The sequence below is a fragment of the Syngnathus floridae genome, chromosome 8 (assembly GCF_059516105.1).
Source record: "Syngnathus floridae isolate MCC-2025c chromosome 8, RoL_Sflo_1.0, whole genome shotgun sequence".
In the NCBI taxonomy this organism is placed as follows: Eukaryota; Metazoa; Chordata; class Actinopteri; order Syngnathiformes; family Syngnathidae; genus Syngnathus; species Syngnathus floridae.
The window spans coordinates 11,528,511-11,540,235 of record NC_142420.1 but is presented as its reverse complement, the minus strand read 5'-3'; the positions used below and the strand labels follow the sequence as shown (position 1 = coordinate 11,540,235).

The 11,725-nt window shown below is 46.4% G+C and overlaps 2 protein-coding genes and 1 long non-coding RNA gene across 5 annotated transcripts; 1 reads left to right on the top strand and 2 right to left on the bottom strand.

Annotated features, from left to right (window-relative positions):
* Positions 1 to 36: 36 nt before the first annotated feature.
* LOC148394605 (uncharacterized) lies at positions 37 to 2,437 on the bottom strand. Of its 2 annotated transcripts, none has more exons than XR_015860109.1 (4): positions 1,753 to 2,437; positions 1,514 to 1,686; positions 1,222 to 1,314; positions 37 to 1,052 (listed from the first exon to the last, which is right to left on the bottom strand). It is a non-coding gene; the product is annotated as an uncharacterized LOC148394605 (long non-coding RNA). The 2 variants fall into 2 exon arrangements; XR_015860108.1 differs by having other exon boundaries at positions 38 to 1,052; positions 1,534 to 1,686; positions 1,753 to 2,430.
* On the top strand, positions 222 to 3,047 carry serpine3 (serpin peptidase inhibitor, clade E (nexin, plasminogen activator inhibitor type 1), member 3). 2 transcript variants are annotated; one of them, XM_088383917.1, is made up of 9 exons: positions 222 to 345; positions 627 to 908; positions 1,214 to 1,426; positions 1,544 to 1,825; positions 1,937 to 2,135; positions 2,206 to 2,306; positions 2,377 to 2,463; positions 2,718 to 2,801; positions 2,889 to 3,047. In XM_088383917.1, the coding sequence occupies exons 2-9, from the start codon at positions 644 to 646 to the stop codon at positions 2,939 to 2,941; spliced, it is 1,284 nt and encodes a 427-aa protein (XP_088240043.1). In that variant the 5' UTR covers positions 222 to 345; positions 627 to 643; the 3' UTR covers positions 2,942 to 3,047. The 2 variants fall into 2 exon arrangements, with proteins under 2 accessions (XP_088240043.1, XP_088240044.1); XM_088383918.1 differs by lacking the exon at positions 222 to 345 and having other exon boundaries at positions 605 to 908.
* Positions 3,048 to 3,246: 199 nt separating this feature from the next.
* ints6 (integrator complex subunit 6) lies at positions 3,247 to 11,160 on the bottom strand. The gene is made up of 18 exons (XM_088383896.1): positions 10,627 to 11,160; positions 10,414 to 10,491; positions 9,081 to 9,230; positions 8,364 to 8,453; positions 8,100 to 8,283; positions 7,826 to 7,951; positions 7,594 to 7,745; positions 7,365 to 7,517; positions 7,041 to 7,173; positions 6,875 to 6,969; positions 6,667 to 6,777; positions 6,381 to 6,596; positions 6,140 to 6,266; positions 5,911 to 6,053; positions 5,643 to 5,826; positions 5,215 to 5,568; positions 5,049 to 5,142; positions 3,247 to 4,787 (listed from the first exon to the last, which is right to left on the bottom strand). Exons 1-18 carry the CDS (start codon positions 10,735 to 10,737, stop codon positions 4,694 to 4,696), a joined length of 2,595 nt encoding a protein of 864 aa, XP_088240022.1. The 5' UTR covers positions 10,738 to 11,160; the 3' UTR covers positions 3,247 to 4,693.
* Between the last annotated feature and the right edge of the window lie 565 nt (positions 11,161 to 11,725).

Below are 11,725 nucleotides of genomic sequence, written 5' to 3'. Positions count from 1 at the left end.
TTCATTAAAGACTTTTCAATATGGACAACAAAACAACAACGGTATATTATGTTCTGAAATTTGTGTGAGTGGACTCTGCGAAGGAGGGAGGAGTCATGAACATGAGGGCGGGGGCTTTTATGACAGCTCCGCCCAGTCAGCGGCTCCCTGCGGCTGCGGAGCAGGACGCGCTCCCCCGGCCGGCGGGTGGGCGGCTGGTACGGAAGTCGGTGGTACGGACGTCGCCGCCAGAGTCCGCCACCGCCGGCAGCCTCAGCAGCAGCTCGGAGCTGAGGGTTCCCCCTTTTAAGTGGTTTCATAACTCAAGCAGACGACTGCAAGCAGGAAGCATCCCAACACTCACAGGTACGCCTTTCATTCATCGCATCTCATGCAAATTATCATTTGTATGATCAGCAGTTAGGACAATATGTTCATTAGCTACACAGTCAAAATAGTTTATTGTTATTAAGGTGAGCAAAATAAAAAAAATACTCTTGTATAGAAAAAAATGAATTATTAGCTTATGTGTTGGGAGAAAATTGATTATTTTCAAAGTCATATTGTGCTCTGATCCAATACTTTTGCACACTCCTTGCATGTCAATAGTAAAAGGTCCATATGGAGTTTTTGTTCTCCTTTTCCAGAACCTTTGAACACTGAGATGTGTTGTCTGCCTGCTTGTGCGATCTTGGCTTTACTCTGCCTGGCGTCACCGGTCCACAGCACCAGCGGCCTGCAGGCCGGCCTGAGGCATCGGCAGGGCAACTTCGCCATGGCCTTGTACCGTGCCGTGTCTGAGGGCCGCGCCGACTCAAACCTGGTGGTGTCGCCGTCCGGCGTGGCGGCCGCCCTGGGCCTCCTGCAACTGGGTGCCCGGGGCAACACCAGAGCCCAGCTGGAAACCGGCCTTGGCTACGACGTCAACGGTACGGCACAGACCGGTCGGCCCCATTGGTGCCAGGCGGTGTGGAGCGGCGGGGTTGCAGCTCGCCTAAGGAGGGTTCGAAGCTGTGATACCTGCCTCCACGCACCGCCCGGCTAATCTCATTATACACACGCCTGCTTGGAACCTGCCGGGTTAAGAGGTCACTGTGGTTAATTACATGCGGGGCGAGAGCTGCCAGTCAACTAAGTCTAACAACATGCTCCGCCCACACACAATGACTACAATTGAAATGTTTTGTTCAGTGAAAATTATTTCAGCGGCTGAATTTTATGTGTTTGTTCGTAGATGCTCACGTTCGAGAGCTCCTGCAGCAGTGGCAAGGCGAGGTGAACAGCAGCAGCAATCCAATGGCGTCAAAGGAGGCGTGGCTACAGCAGACGTGCGTCCTGTTGGTGCAAAGCAGCATTAAACTAGCTGCCGGATTTGAACATAATGTTGAAACCTGGGCTGATGTCAGTGTGATGAGAGATCACCAGCAGCAGAACGACTCACACAGAGGTAATGCTAACAATTAACATGTAATGGTAAACAGGCTAGTTGCTAACAATCAGCATCTTTTGGTTGTCATAGAAACACGTTAAGTACCGAGCATGCGCAATTGTTACTTGTGTGCAGATGAGGCATGGCTCTCACTACAGGCAGGAAGCAGTAGCGGAGATTTATCTGGGTCTGGTGAAGTTCAACAGGCTGAAGCCTCAACATCGTTGTCGTCACTATCGACATCGTCGACATTATGGCCATCCGGCCAGCAGATGACACTGTTGAGTAGAGTTGCATTCAAGGGCACTTGGCAAAAATTGTTTCACACTGTCAACACGCACAACCTCCACTTTCTGCTCTTGGACGGCACCACAGTCAAAGTGCCCATGATGCAGCAGTCTGCTGAGGTCTACTTTGGTAAGGAACATCTTGCTGTCAATTTTTGTGATTTCTTTAACTATAATAACCTTGGTGGCTATGCTATTTTTGCTGCAAGTCCAAAATTGAGACATTTCTGTTCCTGCTCAGGTCAGTTCCTAACACCGTTTAACCAAAGGTACTCGGTCCTGGATCTTCCCTACTCTGGAATGTCCCTGAGCCTCCAGGTGGTCCTACCTGTGGACCGCAAGACCCCACTGTCTTCCCTGGAGGCTCAGCTGAGCTTTCGCCACGTAGCCTCCTGGCAGGCCGGTCTACGCAGGACCAAGATGGACGTCTTCCTGCCCAGGTGACCAATCGCTGGGCATTGTCATTAGGACAAACCTTTTTCTCGGTTGTCATAATTTGTGTATGTTTAGGTTCAAGATGCAGAAAAAGTTGAACTTGAAGTCCACACTTCCTGCCATGGGAATCGCAGACGCCTTCAACCCGTCGAACGCTGACTTTTCTGGGATTTCAGGTCTGTGTCCGGTTATGCGAACATGTCTGGGAGCGGTTCTAAAAAGCTGACTGGTCGTTTGTGTGCACAGCTGAGGACTCACTCTACATATCAGACGCCTTCCATGACGTTGCCATCGAAGTCACGGAGGAAGGGACCAAAGCGGCTGCCTCTACAGGTAAGAAATAAAAGATTTTTCATGTTTTGCCAGAACATTATTTTGACTTTTTTGTTGCGAAATTATTTTTCCTCACAAGATCAACGGCAACTGACGTAACTGTATTTTCAAAGAGTTTTTGACAAAGCTACTGACTATACGACATATTCGACTAGCCTAATATTTTAAGTATTTATGGTTATATTGTGGTAAATTTCCAGATTAATTGAACCGTTTGTTGTTTGGAATAAATTCCAAATGATGTCATGTTTCAGCCATGGTGTTACTGAAGCGTTCCCGCTCTGCCGTCTTCAAGGCAGACCGCCCGTTCCTGTTCCTGCTGAGACACGTTAAAACAGGTACTTTGTTTTTAGCTATTAGCTTTTCTGTTAGCATCAACATGTTCCTTTGAGTCTTTTGTTACAACTTTGTGTATTTTTCAACAGGATCCATTTTGTTCATGGGCAGAGTGACGAACCCCGCCGACCAATTGTTTTGAGATATTTTTAACGTGACGTGCACACAGTATTTATTTTGCAGGCATTTCCGTAAAGAGAGACAATATTTTTGTAAATGTGTAAATAAAATTTTAATACATTTTTTTACACTTGCTATGTATTTTGGTTGTTTTGTGGCACCCTCACATTTTTTTTTTCCAAATTACAAAAATATTAAGTTGAAACATTTTATATACTAATTAAAAGCCAATTTTTTATCGCAGTAATGTTTTGATTAAATATAATTGAAAAATATATTGGCAACTTGCAGATTTTTTTTCCCGACCAACAAAGAAAGTCAGCAAAATTCACGTCTTTAGCGAGACTTTATTAAGACGGTGGCCATTCACAGTGTAAAATAGAGACTTTTATTCATGGAAATACTTACAAAAAGGCCATTATTATTTTCTCCACCACAACAACATCTTTTAAATATTACTCTAGAGTTATGTACAGCTTTACAGTGTATTCAAAATACTCTTTTGGTAGCCTGCTCACAAACAAACAAACAAACAAATAAACAAACACACCTATGGCAGATTTTGGTCCCAGTTGGAAAGCAAGTCCTGATTTTGCATGGTTCTAGAGATCACACAACCCGCCCCAAATAAATCGAATCACGATTTTGTGTTTTGCAGTGCCCGCCCAAAAGAAATTACAAAGCAACTCATGTTAGCGTGGTTTGGAGATTTCTTAAGCCGTCCAAAGAAAATCACATATACAACAAGGTGTTGTTTTCAATGACATTAAATAAGTCTGCAATTGTACACAAGTGCATGTGAGAGTTCAAGATTTTATGCCACTTCCTGAGCTTTTTGTCCCTGTTAATCAACCATTGACCAATCACATCGATTTCTGCTCGCCATGTGACACGCATAGCTTAAATAGGTCGTAGATCGTTTCATGTACGGTCTCCTGTTGATAAATTTATTTGCTCTTAGGTTGTCCGTTGGTCACCAGTCCAATAGCTCTGGCCAAAGTTAGTCTTTGTCATTTGTCAGTCAACTCGTGGTCACTTCTTTTTCAGTTCATTCAGTTGCCAGCCGCTCGTTTGCTCTTTGGTTTCCCGTCAGGTCAGTAGAAAGTCACCCAAGGGTTGACCATCAGTCTACAAACAGTTACTTGCAAGACATCAGTTGGTCAAACTGGTCGCCCATTGGTTGTCAAATGTCTGTAGCCCTTCGGTCAACCATTTCGTTGACTGTTGCTTGACTGCCAGTCAGTAATTTGTCCATTGGTCACCAGTGAATGGATTTGCAGATGTCGGTCAGTCGCCCTTTGGTCAAACATCTGTTGATCAAGTATCTTAGACTGCCGGTCACCAGTGACTTGTTTCCAAGATATCAGTTACATTTGTTCAACTCATCAATGAGTTGATCATCAGTAAGCAACTTGCCCAACTGTTGCCCGCCGATCAGTCCTGTCGATCTATTTGTCGGATCAATAACAAGGAGTGCTTGTATTGGTGGAGAGTCAAATTTGAAAAACACCCCTCAAAGTGCCGCTTGAATAAAAAGTCACACGAGCAGTCGAGTGCTCCTTAAGGTTCTGGATTGGCGGGTGTGACGACTGAGCAATTCGGTTTCACAGAAACCACAACCCGTTTGCTCCAAAACGTCACAGGAAATCGTCACGTCCGTCATTCGAGAATACTCACGTCATCCAGGCTGAAAATCTACCGAATGGAAAATAGAAGTCCTCTTTGTTAGTGGGTTGGTTAGGAGTTCAGTTGGGGGGGTGGGATAAGGCGGTGGTCAGAGTGCATCCACGTGGTTGGTGTTATTGGACCTGGTGTGGATCTCCTCCAGCAAATTCTCCAGTTGCTCGATCAGAACGCGCTTCTTGAATCTTTGCATGGAGAAAAACAGATTAGAATGAAAAAAACAGAACCTTGCACAACTCATTTGAAAAATTTTATCTTTTCGCGATTGTAAGTAGAAAAATAACCAAGAAAATGTGATTGCATAAATGTGCACACCCTAAATGTGCAGCGTATCTCAAGCTTGCTCTCAACTAAAGAAGAAGGGGGGGAAATATTCACCAGGAATCGCTTATAAAAATCTTACAAGTCAAGTTGTCACTGTATTTCACCAAAAGACAAAAAGGTACCTGGCTGCCTCTTTAATGATATTTTGGAGGAAGATGAGCCGCGTTTCCAAGGTGCCTTGGATCTGCTTTAGGAAGTAGAAGATCTTCTCATAGTCTGAAAAGAAGCAATGAGTATTTATTAGGAAAATTAAAAAAATATAAAAGATACATTTCTGAAGTTGCATACGTCTTCCGGGCTTCCTGATCTCCTTGGTGATGAGCCCCTTGAGCTCGTTGTTGACTTTGGTGGTCTCGTTGTGGATGTGTTTCTTCAGAGTGGTGGGAGACAGGTACCTGGGATGGTGTACCCCCGCCAGGATCACTTCTGGCCTGGCCTCCTCTTCCTCTTCCTCACCCAGCTGACCGTTCTCCTCCTCCTCCTCCTCGTCCCGGTGCTGGCCATCCTGCGAGTCCGAGTGGTTTTCCTGAGGGTCGGTGGGATCCAAGGTGTCCAAGTCGGAGCTCGAGTCCGTGCCGCTGCAGTGGTTCTGGTTGAGGTGGTTGATGATCAGATCAGGTTCTCCGTCGCTGTTGTCCACGTCTGTAAAGATTTTGAAACGAGCGTGTTGCCATAAAAAGAAGAATTGTTTGTTCACAGCCGTCAGGTTCACTCACCTGAGTCAGGTCGAGGGCTGGCTGGGGGAGTAATGGGGGGCGTGTAGGCCCGACCTAGGCGCAGCAGGGGTGACATGCAGCGCCTTCTCTTAGGTCCGCCGCCCGTCAAATTGTTGTCTGTGGGCCTCTTCCCTTTATTCTGAGGGCTGGTCACAAACTCGTCAGCCTCATCGATCATCATGCCCTAAAAGAGGAGAAACGAAACAAACACGTTGAAAGATTTAAAAGCGGCAGGTCTAGATTTTGGGGATGGGGTCAACGGGGGAACCTTCTTATCCAGCTTGAAGGGATTGCCAAAGGTGTGAAGGCGCTTGGGCTGCTCGGGGTCGGCGTCTCGGAGGGGCTGGGGAGCGGCTTTCAGGAAGTCCTGGTAATTCCCCATCTGAGCGATGGGAACGCTGTGGAGCTGATCTGTGCAGGAGATGACAGATGGACATCACAGTTTTCGTTTAAGTACACTTCAGATGTACGTTGGTGGTGACCGACAGTGTGAATACCTGCGTCATAGCCTCGTAGCGTGCAGACTGTGGTGTTGAGAAAGTTTCTTCTCATGCGGCTGAGCTGGTCCAGCAAGTGACTGCGGGGAATGTCGTAAGGGTTGCGGAAGCTTTGAGGCTTGAAGCCCTTAAGAGGACATCCGACATGAAGAAATCAGCAAAGCCAATAAATGCTGGCTCTCGATGCAGTTCGTTAAGAGAGAGAACCAGTTGTGCATTTAATAAAGTGACATAGGCTGACCTTGTTGAGGAGCGCCAGGTGAAAGCCCTGGAACTCTTTTGGGTTGAGCTCAAGAGGTGGCGCTGGGGCATCACCCGAGAGACTCTGAAGTTGCTGGATGAAGTCTCTGCGCTGTGCTAGCGAGATGCCGCCGCCTCGCCACCGTACCTTGATGCCCGACTCAGGCAGCGCCTTCTTCCCAATGGAGGCGATCAGGCGGTCGTACTCCATTTTGGTCTGGAAGGTAACGATGTCATATGAGAACAGTACAGACCCTGCAAAGCGAGTTGGCTTATTCGAGTCGAACCTGCTGGCTTAGCTTCTTGAGGTAGGAGACCACACTGTAACTCAGGCCGTACTCCATGTTGTCAGCCAGAAGGTTGGGAGCTCCCATGATCCTCAGCGCCTTCTTCAGGGACTGCAGAGACAGGAAGATAAAGAGGAAGGAGGAGGTCAGCGGACGAAACAGAAAGCCCAAAGGAAACGGCCAAAAATGTGTTTTTTGGGGTACCCACCCCGATGTAGTACGGAGGCATGGTCTTCAGGTAGTTCTCAAAGGACTGCCGCCACTTGAGTGTGGGCTTGAACTTGTGCACTTTGATGAGGTCGTCTACGGTAAACAACACAACTGGTACTATTCTTGTCTATTTGCTTCACCATCTCCTTTGCCTTGTGTCTCACCCAGAAGCGGCAGAAGTACGGGGTAGTTGTAGGGCATGACAAACAGGTTGACGCAGTTGAGCGCCGTGCTGGCTTTCAGGTAGCCGAAGGGCTGGCCGAGGTCACTGTATTTGGCACTGTTGCAAACAAACACCTGAGGAGCGTTAAAAATAAATAAATAAATAAATTTTAAAAATCAGATATAAATTGGTGTATGTTAAGTGCAGGTATTCATTTTGTCCACTTGGGGTCGCTTCAGAGCAAAGATTTTGCTTCAACCATTTGGAAAGTGAATTTTAATTAATCGTTGAAGTTATATTGCAGGGAGCTAGCAGGGCACGCTACCTGCCAGCAGGTGTGTGGAGACTTCCTCTCGAGGATGTACTGGGTGAGTGGCGAGGGCTCCAACTCATATTTGTCAAAGGGAACCTTGTCGATCACCATGGGTTCGGCGTCCAGGCAGGAGAAGCGAACGTGCGGGTGGGCTGAGCGGGGGGGCTGGGCAATAGATGTGAATATTCAAACATCAAGTGGATTGGAATTTTGATGTTTTGAACCGCTTCATGTTCCTTACCAGCGTGGGGGAGTTCTGATCCGGCCAGAAGGCCTCGGGTACGGGCCAATGTCCGATAGGAACGCCAGTTTTGGGATTGGGTCGGACGTAGATGAGTTTGTGGCAGCAGTGCCAAGGCTGTGGGCCAGGCTTTAAAGCCTCAGGAGGAGCATCTGGACCCCGCCCCAAAAATCAAAGACGTTACTACGCGAGATACGTTTGCTACACAGGAGGACGTCCAGACGAGACTCACCGTCCAACGGGGGAGGGTCAGGCCCGGTCTTTTCAAAGTTAATGACCACCCCGCTTTGGATCTTCTGGACCAGAGACTCAAGACACTGATTCAACATGCGCTGGGAGAACACACTGTAGGAACGCCCTGAAAAAATAAACAGTGACAAAATACATGTTCTTATTTCGAGTCTTCGAGGCGGTGAACCAGTCACAAAGTTTGTCTCATGACTGGAATGATGTTTCGCTTCGAAGCACATGACTCAACTGGAGGCGCAGGTTTGAGATCTGCCTACCTCCAGTGACTTCACACATGGGCGTGATGGGCGAGTCGTCGGACGGGACGCCGCCGACCGGATCGGGCTCCACTGACGCGTGGCCGGGGATGCGCAGCACTAGCGCGAACAGACGCTGGTCCCAGCGGAAGGGCTCCTTGGTCAGCTCGCTGCCCGGCAGGGGCGTCGTCAGGGGGAGATGGAGCTGCGACATAAATCATTTTTCTGTGTGTGCGCCTTTTACATGTAAAATGGTGGCTTTCACTTGACATTATCAACACTGACCTCATCTTGGACACCCCCAGTGGTGGTCAACTTGTTGCCATCGGTGATGGCGATAATGATAGCGGGCTCGAGAAAGAAAGGGTTCCTTCCCTACCGAGACAAAGAAACCAAAGCAAAGAGTTTTTTTTAACACCAATATTTGTAAAACAAGGAATCCACTATCAAGATAGCAGTAAAAAAAGAACCCATTGCTTTTGTGGCAACCTTCACTTCTTTAAGCCCAAATGCTTTTTTTTTCACTGTTGCTAAGAAACAGTTCATTTTGGTTGCTAATACAAGATAAAGTACATGGTGGTTATTACTGAAGGACAAAATCACTCCTCTCCTACTAATGAGGTTGGGATTATGCCCTCTCTCCTCCCATCTTCCTTGCCCGACACAGTGCAGGAGGCACTTTTCATATTTTTGTGACCTAACATTAAACATTAAAGAAGAAAACCCAAGATTTTCATATTGCCTAATTTAATTTTTTTTTTTAAACATTTTTCAATATAGTTTGACCGAATTCTATATCATTTAGTACATATAAGTGTGATTTTAGCACCTCATGAAGAAAAGTAGGGGTGTCCCGTCTGTTATGAAAAACATTAAATAGGCATTATGAGTGTGTTTTTGTCACAGTATGCACATGGTTGATGCTTGGAGGATTGGGGGTGGGTGGGTGGTAGGGGGGGATCCGAGTGTTTTAGGGACTTGTGGCGCTTGAGCGCCACCTACCTGCCCGTAGTTGTCAATGCCAGTCACTAGTCTATTTAGATTGAGTAGGTCAAAGGCGGTCCTCAGTGACTGGCCCACGGTGGTGAGTCCGGTGGCCTGCAGATTCCTCAGCTCCGTCATGAACGTGGCGTGGCTCTCTTTCCATCCCGCCTTCACACACAGAAAACCCACACATCAGGTTAATAACATGCTCATTACAACTTCAAACACAGCCAACATTTTTTTTTGTGGTTACTGCTGGCAGTAGGAAGGCTGGGAACTTTCATCTACAGCCGCACATAACATTCCTAGATGCGTTATTACTTTTAATGAGCTAGCAGGTTTTGTCACTGTTAGTCGTTAGCAAGAGTATGAAAAAAAAGAATGATTCAATAATGGGGAAATGCACAAATGCATTTGCGTTATATTCTTGTTTGCTGTTATACATGATCGAAATGTGTCATGATATTAGTTAGTACTGGTAGTAGTAGTAGTCGTCCTATTAGTGTGGTTCATTAGGGGTGGTGGTACTTTTAAGTATTAGTAGCTAGTGGTTGTGGTAGAGATAGTAGCAGTAGTAGAAATAAATAAAGTAGTAATAGTGGTATAATTACAGTAGTAATAGTTGGGCTTGAATAGTAATAGTGGCGGTAGTGATGTAAATAAAGATGGTAGTAGCAGTGGAATTAGAAGAAGCAGGACTGGTGATATTGTGGGTAATTACTAATGAAATTACTTATCATAAAATATAATTATTAATAGTGAACAATGTAATTAGTTTGGGTGGTAGTGATTGTAGTAATGATATCAGTAATGGCAGTAGGACCAGTAGTGGTTGCAGGAGCAGTACAGGTACTAGTAGTAGGAGTAGTGCAGAAAACATAGCATCATTAGGGGAAGTAGTAATACTACTGTTTGCAGTAAAAGTACAAGTATTATTATAGGTGGTATTAGTAGCAGTGGTGGTAGTGGTTGTAGTGATAGTAGTTCAGTAGTTGTGGTGGAGTATGGGTGGTCGTAGAAGTGGGGATGGTTATAGTTAATAGTGGTTGCAGCATAGTAATATTAAGAGTTACAACTAGTAGTGGTGTGTGAGTGTGCCCCCCACCCCAAGGATGTGTTTGTAAAAATAACTCCCAGAGTTCCTCTGTGCTCTGTACAAAATGTCGGCCATGTTTTAAAGGGGGCATGGACGGCGAGCTTCCTTCTGAGGTGAGAACTCTTTTTTTTTTTTTTCTCAGGGGAGCTTACAACACACTCAGCCTGCCTTGTGAAGGGAGGGGGACACTCATCACGATGATCACGATCAGTCTGGGCCAGTGTAAAGCCGACATGAGCCGAACATGAACTCTACCTTGATCCCGAACGGAATGTCTTCATAATTTACCAACATGTACCGGTCCCCTCGGCTCGCCGGATCTCTGCCTCGGAGCTGTGGAGATAGTAGAGATGATTTAGACCCAAGAGTTGGACTTTTTGTTGTTGTTGTTGTTGTTGACAGGTTGAGCCAGAAAAAAAGAGGAAATGTCACCCGAGCCGAGCGGGATGGGTCCCGCCAGTACAGTACCTTCATAAAAGTCTCAACAGCGCCTTTTGCTATGTCCAGATAGGTAGTGCCCAGATGGCTGCGCTGGTTCATGGACGCGGACGTGTCTACCAGGAAAAGTAAAACGGGCATTTTGTGGTGCTAACAACACGTTCTGCATGGACTTGGGTGTCAATACACAAACAAAAAGACCATCCCCAAAAAATCAAAATAAAAATCTTTTGTTCTCTCGCTGCCTGCTGCCCGTGTCACCTCCTCGGCTAGCTAGCTAGCTGCTAACTAGCTAGCCGGCTAACTGTCTGTCTCACACATTCTTTCCACCACACAAAAAAAAGTGTCGGAAGAGTGAGTGGCGAGGCCCCCCGCTTGGCAAACTGAGCTAAATAACTCCCACCCGAGGGGCAGCCCTTGGATTCACGATGGGTTTTGGCAATTTTGACAATATTTTGCGAATAGTCCTAAGTTTCATCGCTACAAAGTTTCCCCTCACTGTAGGTCCCTGCTTCTCTCTATACTGACTGTACCGAGCGGCTTCTGGCAGTTTTACTGGCAGCTTGGGTTGCTGGCCCCGCCTCTTTAACGTCACATGCTTTAAAGGTGGTGCTTTGATTGGCTTCTTTGCCCTAACTGATTACCATATTCAAATAAGGTTCGCTTGATCGTTCTGCGCATGCTCACCTGGCTCAGAGGCAAAAAACGCAAAGAATCATTTCGTGCTCATGCGTCATGTGGCACTAAACACGCGGCGATGCAATGTCGTAGTTTAAACCCAGTGAAGACTGTTTGCCACGGTGCACCCTTTACGACTTACGACAGTTGTGACGTTCTTCGAACTCACAGGTTGAAACAAGTAAAAGTCATTAGGATTGATAACGTCAGTCACGCCCTGCAGCTCGGAAAGGACAAAAAACATTCTTCATTTTCCCATGTGCAAAAATGCATAAAGACAGATCCAGCAGCAGCTTTTACATAGGAAGTAATGATGCACGCTTCTTGGGACGCTTTTATTTTGGTTTACACGGCAGAAAAAATGAGTGAAAGACTTAGCGGTTGTCTGTATTTGTCATATGACACTCAAGCAGTAGCAGCAGGCGTGTGCGATTGTGCAACACATAATTTG

Excerpts from the sequence above, each read along its gene's own strand:
- ints6 (XM_088383896.1), bottom strand. The coding sequence starts at position 10,737 with ATGCCCGTTTTACTTTTCCTGGTAGACACGTCCGCGTCCATGAACCAG. Across the intron at positions 7,174-7,364 it reads CTCCACACACCTGCTGGCAG|GTGTTTGTTTGCAACAGTGC; the intron begins GTAGCGTGCCCT and ends AACGCTCCTCAG. Across the intron at positions 6,267-6,380 it reads ACCTGGCGCTCCTCAACAAG|GGCTTCAAGCCTCAAAGCTT; the intron begins GTCAGCCTATGT and ends TGTCCTCTTAAG.
- serpine3 (XM_088383917.1), top strand. The coding sequence starts at position 644 with ATGTGTTGTCTGCCTGCTTGTGCGATCTTGGCTTTACTCTGCCTGGCG. Across the intron at positions 909-1,213 it reads CCTTGGCTACGACGTCAACG|ATGCTCACGTTCGAGAGCTC; the intron begins GTACGGCACAGA and ends GTTTGTTCGTAG. Across the intron at positions 2,802-2,888 it reads GCTGAGACACGTTAAAACAG|GATCCATTTTGTTCATGGGC; the intron begins GTACTTTGTTTT and ends ATTTTTCAACAG.